The 26420-nt window shown below is 35.4% G+C and overlaps 1 protein-coding gene across 3 annotated transcripts in view; it reads left to right on the forward strand.

Annotated features, from left to right (window-relative positions):
* LOC136037229 (uncharacterized) overlaps positions 1-25614 on the forward strand; it is a 50710-nt gene extending 25096 nt beyond the window's left edge. Inside the window, exons 1-4 of one of the 3 annotated variants that reach the window (XM_065719833.1) lie at positions 2658-2735; positions 19132-19271; positions 22513-22794; positions 25396-25614. In XM_065719833.1, coding sequence (XP_065575905.1) covers positions 19196-19271; positions 22513-22794; positions 25396-25595 — 558 coding nt within the window. In that variant the 5' untranslated portion in view covers positions 2658-2735; positions 19132-19195 and the 3' untranslated portion in view covers positions 25596-25614. Of the gene's footprint in view, positions 1-2657; positions 2758-19131; positions 19272-22512; positions 22795-25395 lie in introns of those variants that run through there. The other 2 variants (XM_065719834.1, XM_065719835.1) reach the window with 2 other exon arrangements.
* Positions 25615-26420: the final 806 nt, after the last annotated feature.

The following is a 26420-nucleotide window of genomic DNA, read 5'->3' on the forward strand; positions in this document are numbered from 1 at the left end:
GAAAGTAAGCAGCAACATTAAAACTTAAAACGAACAGAAATTACTCCGTGTATGAAAGGGGCTGTTACCTCTTCAGCGTCCCGCTCTTTATGCTAAGGTTTGACTCTTTCTGTCAATTCTACTTTATAAAACAGTAAACAACTTTAGTGTAACGAGCGAGACTTTGAGGAGGGAACAGCCCATTTCACACACAGAGTAATTTCTGCTGATTTCAAGTTTTAATGTTGCTCCTTACTTTCAGTTAAAAAAAACTTGTTTTTTTTTTAATTTAATTTCTGAACGTTTTTGAATTAATGCATGTTTGATTTTGGCTCTCTGCAAATGAATAATTATAACGAAATTTGCGCATTGATTTTTTTTTTTTGCTAAATGGCTTTCTCTTAGTTTTGATCAGATGATTTTGAGGAAAAAAGGTAGGGTAGGAGGCCTAGTTGCACTCCAATTTTTCTGTTACTTAAAAAGGGAACTAGAATTCTTAATTTTTATCGAATGTTTTTATTAGTAAAAAAATATACATAACTTACAAATTAACTTACGTAACGAACTTCTATATTCCTATATATTTATTATGTATATGAGGGAGTTTGTCCCCTCGTTAATGCCCCGCTCTTTTCACTAAAGCTTTAATTTTCTCCCAATTCTTTAAGATTGACTCCTGAATCACAATGACTGTAGAATAAGTAGTTGAAATTACTAAAAATACTTTAGCGTAAAGAGCAATGTATTTAGGAAGAGATGAGCCTTAATATGCGTAGTAATTTCTGATCGTTTTAAGTCTTAGTGTTGGTCCTTATTTTCAGTGGAAAAAAGTTTTCATATCTATTTTTTCATTTGTTTTAAATAGTACTAGAAAATCCTGCGCCCCCTTCGTGGAATTTCTCTTCTACCGTGGCAAATTCCTCCAAGGGAAGATCTTCCTACGTGGATCTCCTATGCCCAATCGCAACTATTTTAATTTCTCTTCGTTTCAAGAGGAGGATCATGAACAGCTGTGTTGGCCCCAGGTGGCATAGTGCTGCAGTGAGTTGTTAGTAGTAGTAGCAGTTGTATTGTTTGCTGCATCTTTATGTTTGATTTAAATGCTTTGCACAGAGGCCATTAACACCTCGATAAGTTTTTTTGTAGCTTAAAAATACACTGAGTAGCCACAGATCGACCACATAACCACATTCTGTAAGAGCCTCTTCTCTATACTTAACATATTTTACAACTCATTCAACACGAAGAGCCTTGGTCTAAATCCCTAAAAAATATTACATTGTGCCAACATCGTTCTTTACTTAGGCGGCGCTATTGCGCTGTGATATATATATATATATATGTATATATATATATATATCATGAAAAGAGAAATCACCAATGCAACAGCACAAACACAAAAAAAAGAGAGACAGAAGGAGAAAAGGAAGACTGTTTTCCTAAATTAGTGATTAATATAGACCAGCACTTGAATGAGGCCTTAACCCTACTCATTCATACAATCACATAGGTCAAACAGCATAGCCATACACAATCAACCATAAAGATCTCTCTCTCTCTCTCTCTCTCTCTCTCTCTCTCTCTCTCTCTCTCTCTCTCTCTCTCTCTCTCTCTCTCTCTCTCTCTCTCTCTCTCTCTCTCTCTCTGAATAATCCATGGAGAGGCAGTCATGTCGTCAATAAGTATAAGTCGTCATTTACCAAACAATAGAAAAAATAATATACACAAATAATTCAGAGGCAACACCCAACATAAGGGCTCATCAGGAGAATACACTGGCCTATATAGGGTTTGCCACTTTAAATTCTCTACCCAGCACAGTGTTGTGGCTACCACAGAATATCCATGGCATCCCCGTGTCAAGTATCACCCCCAAAATACATGCCTATGAAAAAAAAACAAAAAAAAAACAGCAAATGTAAAACAACCAAGTAAAACCAAAACAAGCTTATCCTGTTAATATATCCCTCTTTTTAGCAACAATAGGTAAACTAAATATTATAAATTTTACCAAATCACAAATATTAACACATTGCAAAAAATCTGAATGAACTAAACAATTATAGAATTCATCTTTACCATGTGGCTAATTTTTGAATATACATATATATATATATATATATATATATATATATATATATATATATATATATATATATATATATATATATATATATATATATATATATTTGTGTAGTCACCTTATAGGTCAGCCTCTTTCACCATTCCCGCAGTTAGATTACTCCGCTAAATCATTTATGTTCTGTGGTCTTATTCACTTTTGTCTTATAATATTTTCTGAAACGGTTTGTCTCCCACTCTATTGGGAATTTTGATTTTGAACAAGATAGTATGAATTATCTTATCTACCTTATTACCCATAATTCAAAACTTTTAAGAACAAGAATCAGGCCAATAATCAGTTTTGAGAGCAGTTTCACAAAATCTAATACAATCCATCTGCTAAAAAACTTCAGGCAGTTTCGGGTCACGATAGGTTAAGCTGAAAAAGTACAGAATTTTTTGTTTTGTTTTAGGTTATAGAATTGCTAGAACCTTGAGCAGCTTTGTTTGGGCCTCATTCTAAAACTGCTGCCAGCTTTCAGTGAAACCTACTTTTTAGATGGCACCAAATAATCTATTGTGGAATAATTGCTGTCTGAAAGCTAGTTTTCTTGTCTCAAATTTGGCAGCGCCGATTTAATAGGCATTTATTTTTAAGGTGTGGGAAAGTGTTATAATAACGGCTCAGCGTGGTATATTATTTTTGAATTGAGGGTTTGATATTTTTGTTAATTTTTTGGGTATAGTGGTGTGTTTTACCTGGGATGCAGGTAAATTGGGATCCACATCACTCTCCTGGAGTGATGGTGGGGCCACAACATTTAGGCTATTCCACAAGTTGTACCTATGTCTCAAGCTATACAATACCAGGGTCAGGTTATACAGCAGACACCAGGATTTAATCAGGCAAGACAATCACCATATGTCGCAACTCTAGCCCCCCACAATAGTCAATACAATCAGCATCAAATCTATATCTCACCACACTCTCACAATAGATTCATTGCTACAGTCCCTATATCAAATTTATTTGAAATTTTGAATTCAATAGATGAAAATTACCCACCTCTTTCCTCAGATGAAGCCATGAATTTAGGCAGTGCAAACCCTAAAGAAGTGGAGGGTATCATAAATTTCCCTAAGCCAGGATTATCTCATGACTTAGGAAAAGGAGCCAAAAGAGCTATATCTCCAACCCTCATTGAGGGAAACAATAGAGTTGCAAAAAGTCACTACACAGCTCCTCCTAAGTACCACCCAAAAAATAAGGGAATCCAGATTCTTGACAGATTGGACAATAGAGTAATCTTGTCTTGCAAAGTTGAAACAAAAATCTTGCCTATGGAAAGGGAAACCACTAAGTCTAAAAGAAGCATTGAAACCTGAGCACTTTGAATTTCACTGAGCAAAGATAGAAGAGAGTCACAATATTTCTTCCAACTGAATCTGCTGTAGCAAAAGCATTGACAATTAAGAAAATAGGTAAAACAGAAGTCCAAGCAGAGGAATTTAAACCCAGATGTCAAGGAGTAGTAAGAGGAATACCTAAAGAAATCAATAAAGAAGAGATTAAAAGTGATCTTGAATCTGAGTCTAATGCTAATGTGAAATCTGTAAAAAGATTGAAAAGATTTAATAGAGAAACAAAACATTAGAAGATAGCCTATCAGTCTGTAGTATATTTGAAAATAATCTCTTGCCCTCAGCTCTATGGCTATATGGTAGGAAAAGAGAAGTTCAAGGATAGGAAAGTAATGAACCAAGGCAGAGGAGGAAAGTAATGAACCATACAATTTGCCTTTCACAGACATAGAACTAGTGCCAGAAACAGCCCCTGGGCCTGATAGAATCAACCCAGCATTATTGAAGAATCTTCCAACTAGATGGAGACAAGAACTATTAAAAATAATTAACATTTTATGGAAAGAGGGAAGATTTCCAGATTGTTGGAAAAAAGGCATAGCTTTAATGATACCAAAACCTGGTAAAAATAATTTAGTGGAAAATCACCAATTTATAACATTGCTGCTGGTGGTAGGAAAGATCTATGAAAGACTGGTCTAAAAAAGGTTGGGTTACACAGTGGAAAAAACACAAATTCTTCAGGATATTCAAAATGGATTCCAGCAAGGGAGAAGCACAACTGACAGTCTTCTAAGCATTTTGAGAGATTCACTCTATGCATTAAATAATAGGAAAGTCATGATACTTATATTTCTAGATGTTAAAGGTGCATTTGACAACATTGTTCACCAACAAATATTAAATGGACTTGTAAAAGCAAACATCCAAGGCACACTGATGAATTTTTCAATAGAATATATGTCTGGCAGAGAAGTTGCTGTACTTGTTGGAGAGTCAAAATCAGAAAAAAAAGGTTCAAATTAAAAGAGGAGTTCCACAGGGAAGTGTCCTTGGTCCTGATTATTATAACATATCTGAACATGATATTCCTGTTAAAGATGATGCATGCAATGGCTGTATTTTTGCTGATGACCATAAGACTTGGACTGTCCAGGATACTGCAGAGGAAGCTGAAAAAGAAGCCCAACAAATACTTCTCCAAATAGAAACATGGATATTCCCGTTGATCTTGTCAAAGCATTTCCAGATTATCTTAGTGGCCCCCCTAACACTCATTTTTAATCAGGTGACAAAAACAGGTGAGTATCCATCAATTTGGAAAAATGGGTTCATCACACCAATACCAAAAAAAGATGTGCCCAATGATTTTTCGGGTGTCTGACCAATCACCATGACACCCATTTTTAGCAAAGTGTATGAGTTTTGTTGCAGCATGGCTGAAAGACCATATTCTGGAGAAAATTGATCCAAAGCAGTTTGGAAATATGACGAACACGTCTACATCTCATTACTTAGTAAGCATAATTGACAGTATTTTACAAAAACTCAATGAACCAGATTCTTGGATTAATCTTATTGCAATAGATCTAAGAAAAGCTTTTGATTTAATTTGCCACAATATTCTGGCAAAAAAAAACTTCTTTTACAAGGTGTGCACTCATTCCTTGTGTGTTTAATTGCTAGTTTTCTGTCTGGTAGATATCAATGGACAAAATATAAGTCCACCTACTTCAACCCACTTCCCATTTTTTGTGGAGTTCTCCAAGGTACCCTATTGGGACCCCTTTTGTTTCTTGTCATGATAAATGATTTGGCAACAACACTGGATGACCGCTGGAAGTATGTTGACGATCTGTCACTCATTGAATGTTGTCAAAAAACCTCCCAAGCAGAGCAGGTTCACTAATGTTCCAAGAGGGAATGGTGGACAAAATGACTGTCAACTTTGACAAATCTGTAATTTTAACCATTTCTTGTTTAAAATCTATGCCAGTTTTTAACCCACTTTATTCGCAGCACCAGTCACGGGACCAAAATTAAACTGCTTCGTGTTCATATCACTTCGGATCTGAAGTGGAACAAACATGTTGATGGCATGTTAAAAAAAGCCAATTTGACCATCAGGCCTCTGAAGTTTTTGGCTCGCCATTGAATCCCTGCACCACACCTCCTACGCATCTATTCTTTTATTTGTTCCACGCTTGAGTACTGTTGCCCTGTATAGCATTTTGGGCTGACTAAGGAACAGTCGGACCGGGTTGAGTTAGCAATGCTATACCCTCCTAGTAATCTCAGAAGCCCCAAAAGTACTGTACATATCCCTGCTTAATCAGTTTCAACTTCAAACCCTTCACTCCTGTTGTTTAAAACTTCTCCTATCCTTTGGTAATAAAATTTTGTCCAGCCCTATACACCGAAATATTGTCCTGCCCAAAATCAACCAGCACGGGTATGGCCAATCAGGTCTGTTGCAGAGCCTGTACTGCAACTGAAACCTGTGACTGTGTCACATTCTTGTAATGAGCTTAGTTATGTGCCCCCATTTGTTCAGTTGTTTAATGCCGGGTTGACTTTTTAATCTGGAATATTGTTATTAATTAGATATATTATAATTTTTTTATGTTAATTTTGACTTGTCGACTGATTTTCGTGTGTATATAACAACAAAATCTATTAACATATAATAAAATATATATTATAAATTTTTTATGTTAATTTTGACTTGTCGACTGATTTTCGTGTTTCGTGTGTATATGACAACAAAAACTAATAATCGGCTCTGTCTGTTGCATGTTTTTTGAATAAAGTGAATTGAATTGAATTTGAAAATTCTTTTAAGGAATAAACTGCTCCTGATACATTGATCCTTGGGAAGAAAATATCAAGCTTACATGAGTTCTTCATCTTGTTTGTCAGGAAATGCAAAAAATTTCCCATTTATATATGTAAGAGCTGGAAATCTCCATTCTGGAGTTACAGAACACGTTCAATTTCTTAGTTTAAGTACCATCAAGATTGCACTTCTTTTTTTTTTTGGGGGGGGGGGTCTTTTCCCTTTTTTTAGAAAATCAGACAGAGTTTCTTAAGGATAATTACTTTTTACAGTTAAATTCAAAATTAATTAATTTTGCATATTTTGCATCAATGAAAAAAGTAAGTTTTTTTAATCCATGTATTGTTATCAAAAATCATACTTTAAATTTTAGTTTTTATTTAGATGATTGCTCTTTATCCAATGTATGAGGGGGGCTTAAAGTATTGATTTTAATGTTTCAACGTATTTTTGGTACTAGCTGTACTCAAAATAAATCATAAGCCACAATTTAGTGCACAAGAATGGGAGCTTAGAGGGCAACACCCTATCTGACATAAAAAATAATTTTTGTCCATTTCAAGCTCTATTGTCACTGTTGTCACCTTGCAATTGAAAAAAATCTTTTATTTGTTATTCAATTCTTGTCTTTAAAGCATAATAACCATATTTGCATTGAAAACCTATTAAGTGATGTTTACAAACATTACACAAAGAAAAGACAATACTAATGTTATACAAAAGAACATTGAAAAATAAAGAGGTTAAGAAAACAATAACGAAACAGGAAAATTAAGCAGCATTAAGTAGTAAGGGATAATTTTATAAAGTTGAATCATAAAATTGCCAATAGTAGCCCCTCCCCACGTCAGCGACAAAGTCTTTCAGTTTCGAGTAAAAATACATTATATGTAAAACAGTTTGTCCTTTAGATTTTCATTTTATGGGGAGAGGTTGCAAAATTCCCAAAATAATATTTAAAGTCAGGATTTCAAAAAAATTTAATGGGAATTCCTTAAACAAACATTGCTTCTTGGAATGGCCGACCTTCTATAGCAAACGAGCATGATCTTTTGTCCCACACTTAAATATTCTTGCAATAAGAGTGAGGATGGGGGGGCTTTTGTCCTGCTAGCATAAATTCCGCCTGCTTAGTCAACATAATTTCTTCTGAATACAGGATGAATCCTCCATATCAATCTGAAGGACATCACACAAAATATTGGAAGAATTTGCATAAAATTACCCTTTTTGAGGCTTCATGCAACTCTTCCTCCTACAAACAGATCTAACGGACCCCTCTTCTCCTCCAATAAATTGCCTCTTGTCGGCCCAGGCACTCTTCTTTACTTGTTTGTCTATTTATCTATATGTGTCTTGCAGAACAATTAGTCCAGATGCGTCTGAGGCCGACAGAATGGAAAGTTTGGCTGATTTTCTTGTATCAACTAGTTTCCAGGCTCGTTTGGAGATCCATCTTTCTTTCTTTTTCTTCTTATAGCCTAATTTCTCCTCTGCAACTTCTCTGTGCGTGATTTTCAGTTTCTACCACATACTTTCGACATCAGTATTTTGTTCTAATTCCGATTGTAGGGCTTCAAATCTATTTGAAAGTTATAAATGGAATATTCATGTTGTTTCCTTGTTGTTCAGTTTCTCAACATTGAAAGGTTTGTCTGTTGTCACTTTATTGCTTCTCTGTGGTGCTTTTAACTTTAGATGGATCTTGGCAACCACAAGGCTACGGTCTGATTGTATATCAGTGCGTCTATAACTTCTCACATCGAGTACTCTTCTGCCACTTGTGTGAGAAGAGGTGATCAATCTGGTTGCGCGTGCAGCCATCTGGTGCAGTCTATGTATATTTATGAATGGTCGTGGGTTGAAACAATGTACATACAATGACAAGGTTGTTGGTCAGGGCAAAGTCGACAAGTATTTTTCCATTTTCGAATATGTCACCCATTCCATGTTGTCCCATGACTTCAGGACAGTAACTGTGACAAGATCCTACTTTCACATTAAGATTACCTACAACACATGTGATATTGTGTCTAGGAATTTCTACAACACTTTTCGTCAAGGAATTTCTTCACCTACACTACAGACAAATAAGTACCATTGTCTTATCTATATGATAGCAGTGATACTAAATATGAAGAAGCCTATAACTTTATAAGTCAATACAACTTAAACTTAGTATCTCTTATGAAAGTCCAGACTCAATATGAACTAATTAATTATCTTTCTCATCACAAAATGTCAATAACAAAGGGGCAGGAGCTAGAATTCTCATTTATTTTTTGGTTAATCATCATTGCAACAAAGAACCTCCCTTAGTAAATTACCTTATAGAACTTAGATATCATTTTAGAACATAATCTTTGGGAATCTCTCATCCTTCATCCATTAAATATGTCCTAACTATCTCAACTTTTCTTTTATTATACCCTATAAAGTAGGATAGAGCGTTCTATTTTTGTACAGCTTGTTGCTTGACAAACCGTCAGTAAAACAGATAACCTAAGACTATTCACAGACATTTTCTCTGGAAAACATTTAACAAATCTTCCTCTGTATTTAAGTGCATTCAGTTTCAGAACCATACTTGACCACTGTCACTACCAAAGTTTATGATATTGATTTAGGTTTGCAGACTTATCTCTTTATTCTTCCAAACTTTCTTTCAGCTGTTAAAAAACACTGGGTCTTGGCTATTCTACTTTTTATACTTTCCCTTCATCCACCATCGTTACTAGTAAGGACACTGTCTTCACTTACCCAGGTAGCTGAAGTTATCCACTTGATCAATGTTGTCGCTATCTGACATCACTTCCTCACCTTCATTAATTCCTAGTCTAAACAACTAAGTCTTCTTAGAAATAATTTTCAAATATGACATTGATGCAGGTAAGGTAGGGAATGAACTCAGTATCTGGTTTTTTATTGAATTAGGAGTTGAGCAGGGTTACATACTATCCCTGTTTATATGGAGTATTTTGATGGGGCAAAGGCTGTGGGAAAACACAGAATTAAATGGGGAAGTAAAACTCTCCTAGATTTACATTATGTTGATGATTTAAGCATCCTAGACAAAAATGTTAGCAAAATGAATGACATTTTCTGGAGGTTTTGAGAGTTCAGGGTGCATGAATAAGTTAGAAAAGAATGTCAAGAACACTATGTTGCTAAGTTTGGGAATAAATGAAGGTGAAGACGCAATTTTGTTTAACAAGAAGTTTAATCAAGTGGACATATTCACCGACCTAGGTGGTGTTATTAAAAAGATGATGGGTGTAGTGAGTAAGGACACTGTCTTCACTTACCCAGGTAGCTGAAGCTATCCACTTGATCAATGTTGTTGTTATCTGACATCACTTCCTCACCTTCATTAATTCCTAGTCCAAATAACTAAATCATCTTAAAAATAATTTTCAAATATGATATTGATGCAGTTAAGGTAGGGAATGAACTCAGTATCTGGTTTTTTATTGAATCAGAAATTGAGCAGGGTTACATACTATCCCTGTTTATATGGAGTATTTTGATGGGGCAAAGGCTGATGTTAAAAGCAGATTAGTCAAGGACCAGGTAGTTTTTTTGCAGTTGAAAAAAGTTTGAAAGCATAGGAAGATAAATCTGCAAACCAAGATTTAGAATATTGGAAGCTACAGTGGTAAAGTAGCTGCCAAATCGTGGGCACTCCAAAAGCTAGAGGAGGACTTAATAGGTATTTTTCAGAGAAACTCTATGGATTGTTTTTGGGTACATTTCTGACTGATTGTATTTCAAACAGTAATCTGTACAAAAAACAGGGTTCAGTCCTGCTTTCTAAGACTATATTGAGAGAAAGGTTGAGATTGGCAAGGATACATTCTACAGATTGCTAATAGCCAAAAATCATCCTTGTCAGCCAACCATCAAGGGCCAAACAAAAAGCAGGTTACCCCCAAATAGGGTGGGAGTATGTCATAAGGAAATGTTTAAAGAAAAATTGGAACTTCTTAGTAGGTTGTAAAGAAGGAGGTTTTGAATAGATTGGGATAGGGGAGGAGCATGGGTAGCTGTGTTGGCCTCAGGTAGCTTGGTGCTGCAGTGAGTCATTAGAAGTAGCAGTAGCCTTAGCCCTGAACTCTCAAAACCTCCAAAAATAAATTCATTTTCATACAGGACACTCAAATCATCTGCATAACATAATTCTAGGAGAATTTTACCTTCCTATTTGGTTTCATGCTCTCCCAGAGCCTTTGCTGTGTTCCTTAGGATAAAGTCCATCACAATAATCTATACAAACAAGGATAGGACACAACACTGCCTAACTCCTGAGGCAACACCAAACCAGATGCTAACCTCACTTTTTACCTTAACTGTAGCAGAATTGTTGTTGTACATGGAAATAACCTTTAAGGGGGTGATTAAGTGAACTGATGGAACTCGAAAATCCCATGTTAAATTGAAAATTTATATTTAAAAAGTACTCAAGTATTCATTGGCGGAAGATGCCGCTTTTAATATCAGGCCATAGCTTCTTGAAGATGCTACAAAATGTTTGAAAGGATTTTGTTCTATTTCCTCTAATTGCTTAGAAATCTTAGAAAATGTCTAGGGATTTTTCACAAGTGTACTCTATGAAGGATATTGCTTTTGGAACAAAATTGGTACTATCATGTGCAGAAGACAATAACCTATAAGATGATTGGAACCATTTTTTGATGTATTTTCCTGTTTTCTAACAGTCCCCTAGAATATTTTCAGCTACCTGAAATTTTTACAAGTCGGTTGCCATAAAGAATCGTTTCAGATCGCCCATAATAACCCCTAGAGACGAAAATGACAAGCTGGAATAATCAGCTGCTTGTTAATAGTGTAAAATTTTCATAAATTATTTCAATGCAATGAAGAAACATAGAAATGAGAAATAGTCAGGAGCCTTCAGGAAAGTTATGCACACAAAGCCGAAATCATGGGGAAAATTAAATCAAAGCGAGGTATGGAACTGCGAAACTGCGAGAAATTTGGGGATAGGCTAGTGGATAAAGAACCGAAAAGAGTCTAAGGCGGACTATTGCATGGAAGTTGGAAAGAATGGACTGGTCAACCCCAAACGAGGCCACGACTACTTTTACCAAGTACAATCAGTCAGCTTGAATGTGCTCAGCTATATACTTGCTTTTTCATGATTTTTACCCAGAAAGACTTCTACATTGAAAAGATAGACCGCAATCCAGGCTTTTGGACCGAAAAGATTTTTCCCAAGCTGAAAGGATTCTTCATTGATGCTTTGATCCCAAAGTTCCACAGGGGGTTCCAATACAAGAGCCATACAAGATACCGGTAACAGGAAAATTCATTTTCCTTACATTCTATCCTTCTTTGTAGTTACATACTTAATTGTATTGTCATTTGAAATAAAATACCTTTGTTTATATTGCTTGTCCTCCAACTTTATCAAACAGTTCGTAGTAACGAACTGTAGTAAAGAGCGACCCGGCTCAATAGTAACCGAAACTCTAAAAAATGGAATTTTGGTACCAATAGCTACATCAAAAGAATCGCATTTTAATGCTGATTTTAAATATATTAAATAAAAAAACAAGTTTTTTCAACTGAAAGTAAGGAGCGACATTAAAACTTAAAACGAACAGAAATTACTTCGTATATAAAAGGGGCTGCTTCTTCATCAACGCCCCGCTCTTACGCTAAAGTTTGACTCTTTCTCCCAACTCTTCTTTTTAAAACAGTAAAAAACTTTAGCGTAAAGAGCGGGGCGTTGATGAGGAAGCAGCCCCTTTTATATACGAAGTAATTTGTGTCCGTTTTAAGTTTTAATGTCGCTCCTTACTTTCAGTTGAAAAAACTTGTTTTTTTATTTAATTTCTGAATGTTTTTGAATAAATGCATGTTTTGATTTTGGCTCTCCGCAGAGTAATAATTGAAACAAAATTTGAATTTTTTTTTTTTTTTTGCTGAATGGCTTACTCATAATTTTGATCGAATGATTTTGGGAAAAAAGAGCGGGGGAGGAAGCCTAGTTGCCCTCCAATTTTTTGGTTAATAAAAAAAGGCAACTAGAAATTTAATTTATTACGAATGGTTTTATAAGTAAAAGATATAAGTAACTTATAAACTAGCTTACGTGAAGAATTTTTTATTCTCATATTTTTATTACACATATGAGAGGGTTCACCCCGTCGTCAGTACCTCTCTCTTTACACTAAATCTTAAATTTTGGCCCAATTAATTAAGAATGACCCCTGAATCACAAAAGCCGTAGAATAAATAGTTGACATTACTAAAAATACTTTAGCGTAAAGAGCGAGGTATTAGGAGGAGGTGAGCCCCTCATATGGGTAATAATTTCTGTTCGTTTTAAGTTTTGATGCTGCTCCTTACTTCCAGCTGAAAAAAAACTTTTTCATATATATTTTTTCATTGTTTTTTTTTTAATAATGTTAGTAAATCCTGCGCTCCCTTCATGGAAATTTTCTTCCCCCATGACCAAGTCCTCGATGGAAAGTTCCCCCAGTATATCCCCCTCTTTTCGAGCCCTCTCCCCGACCAAAAAATTCTCCTGAAAACACCTGTACACTTCCCAATAACCATTACTATATGTAAGCACTGGTCAAAGTTTTTAACTTGTAACCCCTCCCACGGAGACTATGGAGGAGTAAGTCGTCTCCAAAGACATAGTTATAAGGTTTTTCGACTACGTTGAATAAAATGGCTATCTCAGAATTTTGATCCGTTGACTTTGGGAAAATAATTAGCGTGGGAGGGGGCCTAGGTGCCCTCCAATTTTTTTCGTCGCTTAAAAAGGGCACTAGAACTTTTTATTTCCGTTTGAATGAGCCCTCTCGCAACATTCTAGGACAATTTGGTGGATACGATCACCCCTGGAAAAAAAAACAAAACAAAAAAAAACAAATAAACACGCATCCGTGATCTGCCTAAAAGTCATAGAACACTACTGTAGAAATTTCAAGCTCCTATCTGCAAAAATGTGGAATTTTGTATTTTTTGTCAGAAGGCAGATCACAGATGCGTGTTTATTTGTTGTTTTTTTTTTCAGGGGTGATCGTATCAACCCAGTGGCCCTAGAATGCTGCAAAAGGGCTCATTCTAACGGAAATGAAAAGTTCTAGTGCCTTTTTAAGTGACCAAAATCTCGGAGGGCACCTAGGCCCCCGTCCCACGCTAATTATTTTTCCAAAGTAACCGGATCAAAATTCTGAGATAGCCATTTTATTCAGCGTAGTCGGAAATCCTTATAACTAAATCCTTATAAGTGTACAGACGTCTTCAGGGGCGTTTTCATTTGGTCTGGGGCAGGGTTGAGAAGAGAGGGATATGCTGGGGAAACTTTTCATGGAGGAAGAAAATTTCCATGAAGGGAGCGCAGGATTTCCTACTATTATTAAAAAAAACAATGAAAAAATAAATATGACAAAGTTTTTTCAACTGAAAGTGAGGAGCAGCATTAAAACTTAAAAGGAACAGAAATTATTACGCATATGAGGGGCTCACCTCCTCCTAATACCTCGCTCTCTACGCTAAAGTATTTTTAGAATTTCAACTATTTATTCTACGGCTTTTGTAATTCAGGGGTCATTCTTAAGAAATCGGGACAAAATTTAAGCTCTAGTGTGAAGAGGGAGGTACTGTTGAGGGGGTGAGCCCCCCTCATATATGTAATAAAAATGTGAGAATACAGAAGTTCCTTACGTAAGCTAATTTGTAAGTTACGTATGTCTTTAACTAGTAAAATTTATTTGTACTAATAATTTTACTAATAAAAAAATTCGTAAGAAATTAAAAGTTCTAGTTGCCTTTTCAGGTAACCAAATAATCGGAGAGCAACTATACCTCCTTCCTCGCTCCTATTTTTTTCTCAAAATCGTTTGGTCAAAACTATGAGAAACCCATTTAGCCAAAAAAATAAATACCCAAATTTCGTTTTAATTATTCATCTGTGGAGAGCATAAATCAAAACATGCATTGATTAAAAAACGTTAAGAAATTAAATTAAATAAAAACAAGTGTTTTTAACTGAAAGTAAGGAGTGACATTAAAACATAAAACGAACAGAAATTACTTCATATATGAAAGCGGCTGTCTCCTCATCAATGCCCCGGTCTTCACGCTAAAGTCTGACTCTTCCTCTTAACTCTATTTTTTAAAACAGTAAAAAACTTCAGCGTAAAGAGCGGGGCGTTCATGAAGAAGCAGTCCCTTTCATATACGAAGTAATTTCTGTTCGTCTTAAGTTTTAATGTCACTCCTTACTTTCAGTTTTTTTTTTTTTTTAATTTAATTTGTAAGAAAACTTTGGTTTTCTAAGAATCCTCGAAGAAAGCTTTCAACTAAGTTCGCTGTTTAGTTTCGAATTAATGAAATGAGGTATTTTAAATAGCCTATCCCTAGGAAATAAAGTGGAAAAAACAATAAATTTTAAAATGCATTCTATGCATGCCGTCACAGTTGCATATACATGGGCATTTTGTACTTGAGAATGATAGTGCTCTTTTGCTCATTTTCTAATCTCCCTTGGTCGGTAACCAAGCTTTGCAAGACACTGTCAAATATATTATTATTTCTCGGCTGAAGCATCTCACCAAAGGAAGCTGTCAATCAAAACCTTTGACAAGACTTGATAATTGGTGCTATTTGAAGTTTTGACAATCGACGATCTCTAGAGAATTAAAAGACAGAAGGGTAACCTTACTTCAATTCTGAAGCTCGATGTTTTCAAGTTCACTTAATCACGGCCTTAACTCCACCATAGCTGGTCCCAAGTCCAGTTGCAAAAGGAAGAGGCTTGGGCGATAGGCTTGCTACCTGTCCCAGTAAAAATTAAACCAGCAACGGGATCGTTGATATTAGCCTCAGATATGACTACTACTTCCCTAACAACCTCAGCATGCCCCCAGACCCGATTTTTGACTACAAAGCAACAACTGAAGCCTGGATTTTGGAAAGTGAGGACAATGAGACAGATCTCAAAAACTGAACAGATACTGAAAGAAGTGATACAGTACAATATAGACGTAACAGCTATTAGTGATACTAGATGGCTTGGCAGTGGGATAGAACCCCTACAAGATGGTTATGTCCTTGCATACAGTGGACATGAAAGCAGATGCCAAGCAAGTGTAGGTGTACTGATGTTTTCCACAGCTAGGCAAGAAATGCTAAAATGGACACCTGTAAACAAAAGAATTATTTACACATGATTCTTGTCAGTCCATGGAAAATTCTCAATTGTTGCCTCCTACACACCAACTAAAGAAGTGGATGAAATAGAGAAAGACTACTTTTATGAAACACTACAAAGTGTTGTTGCAGAAATTCCTAGACATGATATCACATGTGTTGTAGGTGATCTTAATGTAAAAGTAGAATCTTGTCACACTTATTGTCCTGAAGTCATGGGACAACATGGAATAGGTGACATGAACAAAAATGGAGCACTACTTGTCAACTATGCCCTGAACAACAATCTTGTCATAGGAGGTACATTGTTTCAACATAAGACCATTGACAAATATATATGGACCTCACCAGATGGATGTATGTGCAACCAGATTGATCACCTCCTCTTCTCACACAAGTTGCAGAAGAGTCTACTTGATGTGAAACGCTATAGAGGGGCTGATATACAATCAGACCATAGGCTTATGGTTGCCAAGAACCATCTAAAGTTAAAAGAAACACAGAAAAACAATAAACTGACAACCCACAAACCCTTCAATGTTGAGAAACTGAATGACAAGGAAACACTGTGAATGTTCCAGCTAGATCTTTCAAATAGATTTGAAGCCCTGCAATTGGAATTAGAACCAAATAATGATGTCAAAAACACGTGGGTGGTAATGAAAAGCATGTACAGAGCAGCTGCAGAGGAGAAATTAGGCTATAAGAAGAAAAAAAAGAAAGATAGAGAAAGATGGATCTCCAAACAAACCTGAAAAATGGAAACAAACCTGGAGATTTGAAAACTGCCCATAGATTAGCATATGAGATGATTGGAGTCAAGCCTAACAGGACTAATCTAGTAAAGGACAAGAATGGAGTCCTTTTGACAGGCCCTTTGAAGATTGACGAGAGGTGGACAACCCACTTAAAGAACCTACTAAATAGACCAGGAATTAATGACCAACATATAATTCCAGACACTCCATTTATGATTCTTGATGTAAATGAAGAGCCACTGTCTCCAGAAGAAATTATAGCCACCTTCAGAAAGCTGAAGAGCAGAAGAATGCCTGGACTAGATGGCATTACATCTGAGATGCTGGAAACTTCAGTCCACAACTGCATGACAGTTTGGGTTGAGCTGCTAACTCAGATATGGAGCAACCAGAAAGTGCCCAGTGACTGGACAAAAGGAACCATTATTAAGCTCTTCAAAAAAGGCAACGCACTTTTTTCATGACAACTTTAGATGCATTAACATAATGTCAATACCTAGTAAGCTTATGTCAATTATTATACTACAGAGCCTACAGCGGAAACTTGACCAATATCTTCATGACTTCTAACCTGGAAGATCATGTGCAGACCTAATTTTTACACTGAGAATGCTAGTTGAAGTCTCAAAGGACTGGAATAACAACTTGTATCTCCTTTTCATTGACATAGAAAAGGCCTTTGATTTGGTTGACTGAGAAATCTTATGGAAAATCCTCAAACACTATGGAATACCCCCCAAGATAGTAGAACTGATTATCATCCTGTACAAAGCACAGAATGCTGTGCACAAACAGAAAACGGAGTTACAAGATACTTCCAAATTATGACTGGTGTCAACAGGATGCGTATTATCATCCCTTTTATTCACAATAGTAATGGACTATGTACTCTGACAGTCTATGGGTGATGGAGTAAATATCAACAGCAAGCAACTTGCAGATCTTGACTTTGCAGATGATATAGTACTGCTAGAAGATGCCAAAGATCAATTACAGCTGCTATCCAATGAAATCTTAGAAAAAACCTGGGAGGCCAGATTGATGATCAATGTCAACAAATTAATAAGTATGTCCACATCTGGCTCCCCCCTAGCTCTTCATAGCTCCAATAAAACTGTTGAACAGGTCCAAGAATTTAAATGCTTAGGAACCTGGATAGAGAACACTGGAGATGTAACATTCGAAATCAAAAGCAGGATTGGACAAGCATCAGGAACCTTCAACAGACTGACACCAATTTGGAGAAGTAACAAGTACTCACTTCATTTAAAATTGTGCCTGTTCAACAGCAATGTGCTGTCTATATTGATGTACACCAGTGAATGTTGGAAACTCAACCATCAACTGGAGAAACGTGTCCTTGGATTTGAAAACATTTGTCTTCAAAGGATCCTCAAAATCAGTTGGCATCAGAAAATTACTAATAGGGAAATCTGGCTGACAACAAACCAGCCCATAGTGACTAAAATTATGAAGAAATAAAGATGTACATATTTAGGCCATGTTCTACGCAGGCCCAAAGACAGACATCCCTCAAGAGTGCATCAGTGGCAGCCTGAAGGAAGAAAAAGATGAGGCCAACCAAAGCACACACTGCAGAGGCAGTATGATCAAGACAATGGAAAGATATCACTGCGCAGCTTTGTGAAGAATGGAGAGGCTTTATCAATACCCTATGTGACACTGATGGCTCAGGAGGATCTAATGTCTAAGGACATGGAACTAATTATTTAATTTTACTTATCTGGTCAGAGGCAATTCTATGGCATTGCCTATAGTAAAGGCCATATTTTTGAGCATTTATACTTTCAGAGCAGTTATCAACAGAAATATTATTAAGCAGATAAATATTTGAAATATTTTATTGATTGAGGCCAATCTTAAAAACTTGCAAAGTTTTGAAATACAAACTGGTAAGCTTATACATGATATATTCATTATGTCTATGCACTTTTTGATTGCATCTATTTTGGTTGATTTTTTAACTTTTTGAGTAATTTGGTTGGGTCCACTTGAATTGGTGAATTCTCTCTTCTTGTTTAACATGTCTGCATAGCTTTTACCAGATTCCTGTGCCACATGGAACCCAATTTGATATTTTTTTGTCACCTGGAGGATTATGCTGCTCAATGTCTTTTTTCACTCTTTACAAATATAATAATTACTTCTCTTGCAAATTCAAACTTAAGCCCTTTTTAACCCTTAAAAATTACCAAAGAAATTCTAGTTTTTGGGTATAAAAAAGGCTTAAACCACAGATTTCAAAATGACTATTTGATCATAAATCCCTCTTTTAAAGTTATATTCCAGCAGTTGCCTTTTTTTTTCATTTTGTATGTTATGCTTACAAGCTTTTAGCTTACAAGCTATTTGATGAATAAATAAATGAATGTAATCCACAAGCACTGATTTATCATAATTATGTTGAATAAGATATTTGAAACAATTTCTTAATTTTTTCTGTCTGCCATGTTTTGTCTGTTGGCTTTGATATTTTTCAACATATAAGAGAAATAGCCATTTAAGGGGCCTAATTGAACAAGAAAAAAAACATGGCGGATTTGTTACCAATTTTTTTAATGAACTTAATCTTGACAAAATAATGTTTGTGAATTATACAAATTGTACAAAATGGATTTAAAATGAAATAGTAAGTTTGAAATAAATGTTACAGCTCCTTTTTATATCCAAAAATTATAGAATGAGATTTTTATTTTCAACAGTCCTGAAAGGATTTGCTAGAAAAGTAATTATTATATTCCAAAAGAGCATAAAAAATGGTATCTAGTGGCAAGTTCAATTTATTTGTAGATCAATAATATGAACAACAAAATATTTACTCTATTTTCTTCTATCATAAATTTGATTATTTCTTTATAGCATCCTTTTCAGGTTAGGTTTCATGATTTATTTTACCATTTTAAGCAGTCTTTATTTTTGCAGAAACCTGTATAAAGAATCATAGAATCATAGAACAGGCAAGAGGTGCAAAACACAGCACAAGGCTATGGATATTACAGATTTCCAGAAAGATATTCTTAACGCCTGGAGCAATGGACATTGTGTATCTGCGGTTGGCAATTGTATTATTCCTAACGATATATTTACAGTTTTGTTTCTGTGGAAAGTGCATTTAATGAGAAGTTAGCTACTAAAATATACGAAAGGAATTTACATTGTTATTTTGCAGTAAAGTCTCATTAAGTTATGTTAATATTTTTAGTTTATCTTCTCATTGGATGCCATCAGGGTTGTCATTGGCTTTGGGCAGGTCCTAGTGGTGGTGGTAGATCTTTTGGGGTCCTGTGGAATATTAGTTTTCAGGGCCTCAATAGATGTTGCAGTAAACCGGGAAATCACATTTATGCCACTCATTTAACTAAATCTGATTATGTAGTTGTTTTATGGTCTCAAATGTGATTTAAGGCTAGGTTTTTGCCATGCAACATGAAGGATCGTTCTATGCGGTATTTCCATGCTGCAGAGAGACGGAAGAGTATTCTCGTGGCCTTATATTTTTAGATTATGCCAACACTGAGGTATGGGGTCCTTGGAACCTGCCAGGGGAATGGCACTGGCAGGTGCAAACAACAAGCAACATCTTCTACTTCATGTTTTATCAGTGATTGTAATGTTCCAATATCACAGAAAAACAAGTCATATATTTGCAGTTAAAAAAGATAAAAATAAGAGTAAAAAAAGCTAAATAAATAAAAGTTTAGTTAAGCTTCAAGTTTTTGTGGTTTTTCAACTTCCCCCTATTACATGAAAATTGAGGTCTATTTTTTACAACATGCCTTTTCTGACGCCTTGAGGATGAGGTAGTCATGTTGATCATCTCCCATAGTTGGTCTTCATCAGTTCTCAGTATTTCCATCTTTCTAAATATGTGTTGACTTGCAGTCACTGTTAATTGAGTAGTTTTACAAAAGCGAATGCTCTTTGAACTGAAGACAACCCACGTCTGCTCTAGTATGTTAGAGAGAACGACTGACAAATTTGATGATGTTTCTAGCATTCTTGTAGATCGCTTCAAAAGATGCATTTTAGGTTTGAATGCTTGAACAGTTATCTCGGTTAAAGGAGGCTGAGCACAGAAGAGGTGTGTTGCTGTGAAGGATTAAGGTTTACCAGACAGTTAAATACAGGATGGACCAGCTTTTTTTCTTTTACTGTTCACTGGTATTCTATGAATCCAGAAACTTTCTTAGTTGTATGATGTACAATGTAGAAAGGGCCATTGGTAGCCCTTTGCTAGTGCTCTTTCTTTGATAAATCTTCTAGGAGGTTAGCTCCGACAGTGAATTCGTCTTTGCTCACCCTCTAGCCATAAGTATGAATATTTGAGCGAGACTTTAGGAGCACCGTCTCAATAAACGGACCGCAAACTAACAGGCAAACGTTCTTCATGAATGACAGCGGTTGCTCCTTCTGCAAAGATGACAAACAAGCAGCTTCTTTTCTGATTTTGACTAGCTTTTCTCTAACTATTCTATTTAGACCAGTTTTGTTACGACCTGACATACGTACTTGTGACGTTAACAACGTTCTGCCTCTTCTCCAATGACCTGTTTCAGTGTTGTTATTTGAAAGAAAATAAATTGGCACAATTCTTTTCGTGGTTCTTGCTATTATATACCAGCTCGTGTTTACTTAGAGTAGTGGTATTGTCTAGATTATCTCTCAAGTTTCTCCTTGAAAATTTGGTTTGGGGAACGATTTTTCTGTGCCTACAAAATAAATAAGATGCCATACAGAAGTTTCGTGACCACTTAATTCAGAAAGAGGGAGGAGTGTTCTATTCTTGACACCTTTGCTATGCATTTTATGCTAATTCTCAGATCCAACTGTAAATGACGAATTTTTTTCACGTCCGGTTGGGAACAGGCAAAGCAGTTGGTTTTCTGGATGCTATACTGTGAGTACGAGTACTTGTTTTGCCAGTTTCTAGCGAAGCACAATTGGTTTTTGAAACTTCATGCCTGGGTTATTTATTTGCGAATCGATTTTGGACTAAAAGGGTCCAAATTTGATAAAGTTTCAGCTTTTGGAGTCTGGAAGCTTTTCTTTCATGAGCCCATTATCATGCTCGACACTCGCAATTCAAATTCACTGTTGCCTTGTTATTTTAAGTTGCAGTACTTCTGTTCTTTCTTTGAGGTGAATCCCTCAGACTGTCTAATAAGCCTCTATCTATACCCGCTTGCTCTTCCGAAGCTTTTTCTCTATATATAAAGGTCGAGGGGTAATCTATTTCAATTATTTTGGCTCTATTTGCTTCTACTGAAACTGTATATTTGTCATGGTTAGACCAGGAAGAACTTTCTTAAGTGACCATAATACTGAAATATTCCCTGTTGGAAACTGCAAGTGTTTTATCTACTGGATGGCTTTCAGACAATTTAAACGAGGTGTTTTATTTTTTCAATCATATACACATAAATAAGCTCTTTGTTTCTCGGTGCAGTTTGATATTTTTCAGGATCCTTCAGTTTTGAGTTATGCATCAAAAAGTAGAATTGCACCATTAATGTATTTGAAAACAGTCAAATTTATACTGCAAGCTTAATTTTAGTCTGTTAGTATCGAAATTTTAGTTTTGGTCATGATTAGTTCTATTAAGAGCCCTATCCTTCAAAGTGATTAAAGAGTTCTCTACCATTCGATAAAAATGTTTGCTTTCATTTTCTGAACTCGACTTCGCCTGGAAAAATTCCCTCTCACGACCTTTAGGGTGGGGGGCTTTATACCCCCTTCCTTTTAGTGGCTTCTAGATGCCATGTTCTCCCATATACTTTGCTGTGTTCAGAATAGTCCATATAAATGGGGTTGAGTAAGCTGTATCAGACTTTTAGGCTTGAATGAAGTTCTAAGTAGCTTATGTAATATGTTTATGCATGCGAGTATCATGAGCATGATAGACCAGTGAAGAATATAACATGGTGAAATATAAATGTAGTTTGAACGTAATTAGTGAAACTAGAGGGAAATACTTCGTGAAAGAGATTGCCTTTTTTTTTTGTTGTTGTTGAGAAAAGCCAACATTTATTGCTGCAGGCGTTGCCTTCAGTTATTGTACAAAAAAGATACATATTTTTAAAACCTCCCTAAGAGAGGGGTGGAGAACAATGAAATATTTACATCTTAACACTCAAAAAATTGTGTGCTTTCAAACTGTTCTGTAACCATTTGCAAAAGTGACGTTTTAAAGGTGACAGTCCCGTCTTTATTTTGGGTAAATCTTGACCTTTCCTTGACCTTGCTTCTAATTTCATAACTTTTATTAAATTTAAGGTTTTGATGAGATATTTTAATTTTTTAAAGCAAATCATCTGTCAGAAGTTGCTGCAATTGGGTCGATAGCAAATACGGAAGCCTTTAGAGAACACCAAACGGTGATCATCATTCCAGACGCGGATAAGGCCCATCGCTTTTTCAAAGATATTTTTTGTCCCATCGCAAAAGCAAAAGGTGTAACTGGAATTCTTTGTACTGGAGCGATACCGATTTTAGATCAAGTATCCGTGATGAGAAACAAAGCTGTGATTAAACATGTAATCATTGGAACTCCAGAAAGAGTCTATTATTTACTTCCTCGCTTCATTAGTAAGTAGTCGTGTCCCCTGCCTTTTTTTTGCATTAACTCTACATGTTTAATTCTCTTATTTCTAAATCTGATCAGTAAAAATTATTGGTATGTGCACTTTAAGTTTTTGCTTGCGATTAGTGTTGAGTCTAACTATGAAAACTCTAACAATGCTCTTGCTACCTTATCCTAAACTATCACCATGTAAAAAAGCGTCTTTTTTAGACGTATTTTTAGTTTTAAGTAACATTTAATGTTTTGATGCTATAATGAAAGAAAAATAAGTGTCAAAACAAATTTTGATTTCAGCAAAGGGCAACTGAGATTAGACTTTTGGGGTTTTAAATAAGAGGCAACACAATCACTGTGTGTATTAAGTTTTGATCATATTAAGGGTAGAACACTTATGCATTATACGCCACTCAAATTTACGCTGTGTAAAACACGAGAACAAAGACAAAGACAAATGATAGAATAGAAGGGAAATATATAATTTGGGCTATACATTTGCCCATTAGGGGGTGGTGGTTAAGTATTTGGATAGTTCGAAGCTACAAAACAATTCTTACTACATAATATGCAGAATAATTGTACCTATCACATTTTGCATGTGGACCCACTTTACTCCCCCCCCCCTAATATGCAAACATATAACTCAAATTTGTTTCTAAAGCATTATATCATCATATTTTGTGATATTTCATTAGGATTGAGCGTCAAAACAACAGGCTCTAATTAAATGAAGCACTTGAGTAGCGTATAATGCATGAGTACCATATTCAGTTAGGCCTCATTGTTGATCCTTGTTTGTTTAATATTAATAGTAGTATATTGGCCGACAAGTTTTTAATGTTCTGGTATTAATAAACGCGAGGTAGTAGTCGGAAAACCATTTAAGACTTTATTATAATCTTAGCCTTCTGTCTGTAATCGACAACTTCAGAAGTCCTTAAATATCACCCTTGATGAGCAACATGACTTAGGAATGATTATTCATTCTAATTTTTTGTTGTTGTCGTTTTGACATTCTTTGCCAGTTTTTCTGTTTTCGTGTTCTTTAGGATATTTTTGACTCCGAAGTACGAATTCGGCCCTTCTGGGCTTGTGATAGTGATTTGAGATAGTAAATAACTTACCCCTTGTCTCATCTCACGTGAGAAATTTTGGACTTCTATGTTTTAATATTACGCTCAGATTTGTAATCAACCAGCTTTGAAATCTTTATTAATATTTTTTTGTGTAGAAATCAAACAAAATTTATGAAATTCGTAGTTATTGTGCGTTTATTCAAGACAGCTATGCTGCCACCTAAATGATCTTTCTTTTATTAATATTTAATCATTTAGGAACACTCACGAATAATCTATGAGCGATTGTTCTTGGGGAGAAGAGTAAAATTTTCATATAAGTGAAGTTGTGGATGAGAGCGCTGAAGAGGACATGGGCCCAAATGCAGTTTGGTCTCTCCGTTCACACATATGGAAGGTTTTTGCATGATTGGTTTTTAACAATGTTTTACAGGTCCGTTGTTTGTGTTGGTTTTGAGTTTACAATTTTATTCAGAAGATCGACTTCAGATTTGAAATCCAGCTAGCTCGAAATCCGTAGATACTACGCTCAATGAAAACTTATATTGACGGCACATCAACAATTTCGATATAAAAGTCTTAATTTTAAAACTTATTTCATTCAGTTTCAACTGTCAGCTTCATTCAGTTTCAACTGTCAAGCGGCAAAGGATTGATTTTAAAAGCTTCGTTTTTAAATAACGTTTGGTTTGTAATAGTAGACAATGATGGATTGAATTTTTCTTGTAATGAAAAAGTAAAATTATGTATTTTGAAAAAATAAGAAAGCTCTAAATACTTTAAGAAACGAGAAAAAAAAGAAAATAGGTCATTGCACAAAGCCGCTGAAAGCAAACCCAGCACTGCAAAGCTGTGTCCATTTTTTGGCTATATTTACTTTGATGTTCGCAACTCCTTGGGCGCCTTTAAAACGCCAGGTTTAAACCGTTGCTCTTAGAGTCTTTAGGATAGGCTTTATCCACTACACTGTCAGTAGCGCATCGACTGAAAAATGTCGAAAACAGACCAGGAATACTCCAAAATATCAAGATTTTCTTATAACATCCTATAGGTATTTTTAGATAGATATTCAATGGTCTAAAGTCACAAGGGCTACAAGAAATAACAAACAACGCACAGACACACGTAAAACTTTATTTTTCATCAACGAGTTAAATCAGTGAGTTAAAAGTACTCATCCCCCCTCCTTACAAAAATATTTTGCTATCTCTCTTGTTGTTCCATAATTTTTTGTCCCCACATTACAATTATTATCAATTATTATCAGTTTCCCATTATTATCTTCCTAAATTATCTTTTTATATTTTTTCCTACATTTATCTGTTTGTTCTTCCTTGAGTTCCCGGAGTCTTTAGTCCGGGTTTTATCATCTGCACTGCCAGTAGCACACATGGACATAAAAATATTGGAAAATATAGCAGGGGAATACCACCAAATATCAAGATTTTCCCATAACGTCCTATATTTGTCTGTGTTTATTTTTCCTCAATCAAGTTTTAAATACATTATTTTCACATTTATCATATTTTTCAGATAAAAATAACGTTCAGACCTTGGTCTTACTTGAAACTTCTACTCTGCTGGAAGATAAACTAGCGTTGTATCTTGTGAAAATTATTCAGTTTTTACCCACTTCTGTTCCAATAGTTAGCCTAACAGAAGAATTGACTGAGGATGCAGCTCAATTTGGAATATCTTGTATTAATGGTGCGGTGCTCTTAAAGGAAGAATAATGTTTATGTTTTTCTTGCATTTAAAGTCTTTTTCTTTAGCGAATACTTTCTTCTAGCGATAGGTCTTTCGCCATATAAAATAAATAAGAAAACTCCCGAACACTATAAAATTTGGCAATTTTTTATGCTAAATGTTTGGTTTTTTAAGAAGTGGAGGGGGAGGAGACAACGTACCATTCTGACACCTCCCAGACTTCTAAGGGCATCAGTATTACAGATTTGTTGAACTTGAGCATTGTTTATGATTGTTCAATATTTTCGCATTGATGTGTTGCAAAAAAAATGTTTCAGATGTTAAAATAGTAATTTGGTCAATATATAGAAAATGCTTATTTGTTAACATCTGCTAATTTGGACCTTTCAAACAAAATAAAAAAACAAGTTTTTTCAGCTGAGAGTAATTAGCATTATTAAAACTTAAAACAAACAGGAATTATTACATTAATGAGGGGGTTGCTCTTCATCAACACCTCGTTCTTTACGCTAAAGTTTTTTAGTACCTTTAAAAAAGCTTGTTATTGTTCTAATTAAACGAACATAGTAGCTCAGGAGTCGTTCTTAAAGAATTAGGACATAATTCAAATTTTAGCGTAAAGAGCGTGGCGTTGAGGCAGAGCAATCCCCCTCAGATACGTAATAATTTCTGTTCAATTTAAGTTTTAATGTTGTTCAGTTGAAAAAATTTGTTTTTTTATTTAATTTTCTGATCGTTTTTTTAATGTTGCCAGGAAATCTGGCTACACCTCCCACGGAAAAATCTCTCCTCCCCAAGGATTTATTCTCTAGACAATTCAACCCTGGTGAAAATTAGCCTGGACAATTACC

Source organism: Artemia franciscana, chromosome 16 (genome assembly GCF_032884065.1).
Source record: "Artemia franciscana chromosome 16, ASM3288406v1, whole genome shotgun sequence".
NCBI lineage: Eukaryota > Metazoa > Arthropoda > Branchiopoda > Anostraca > Artemiidae > Artemia > Artemia franciscana.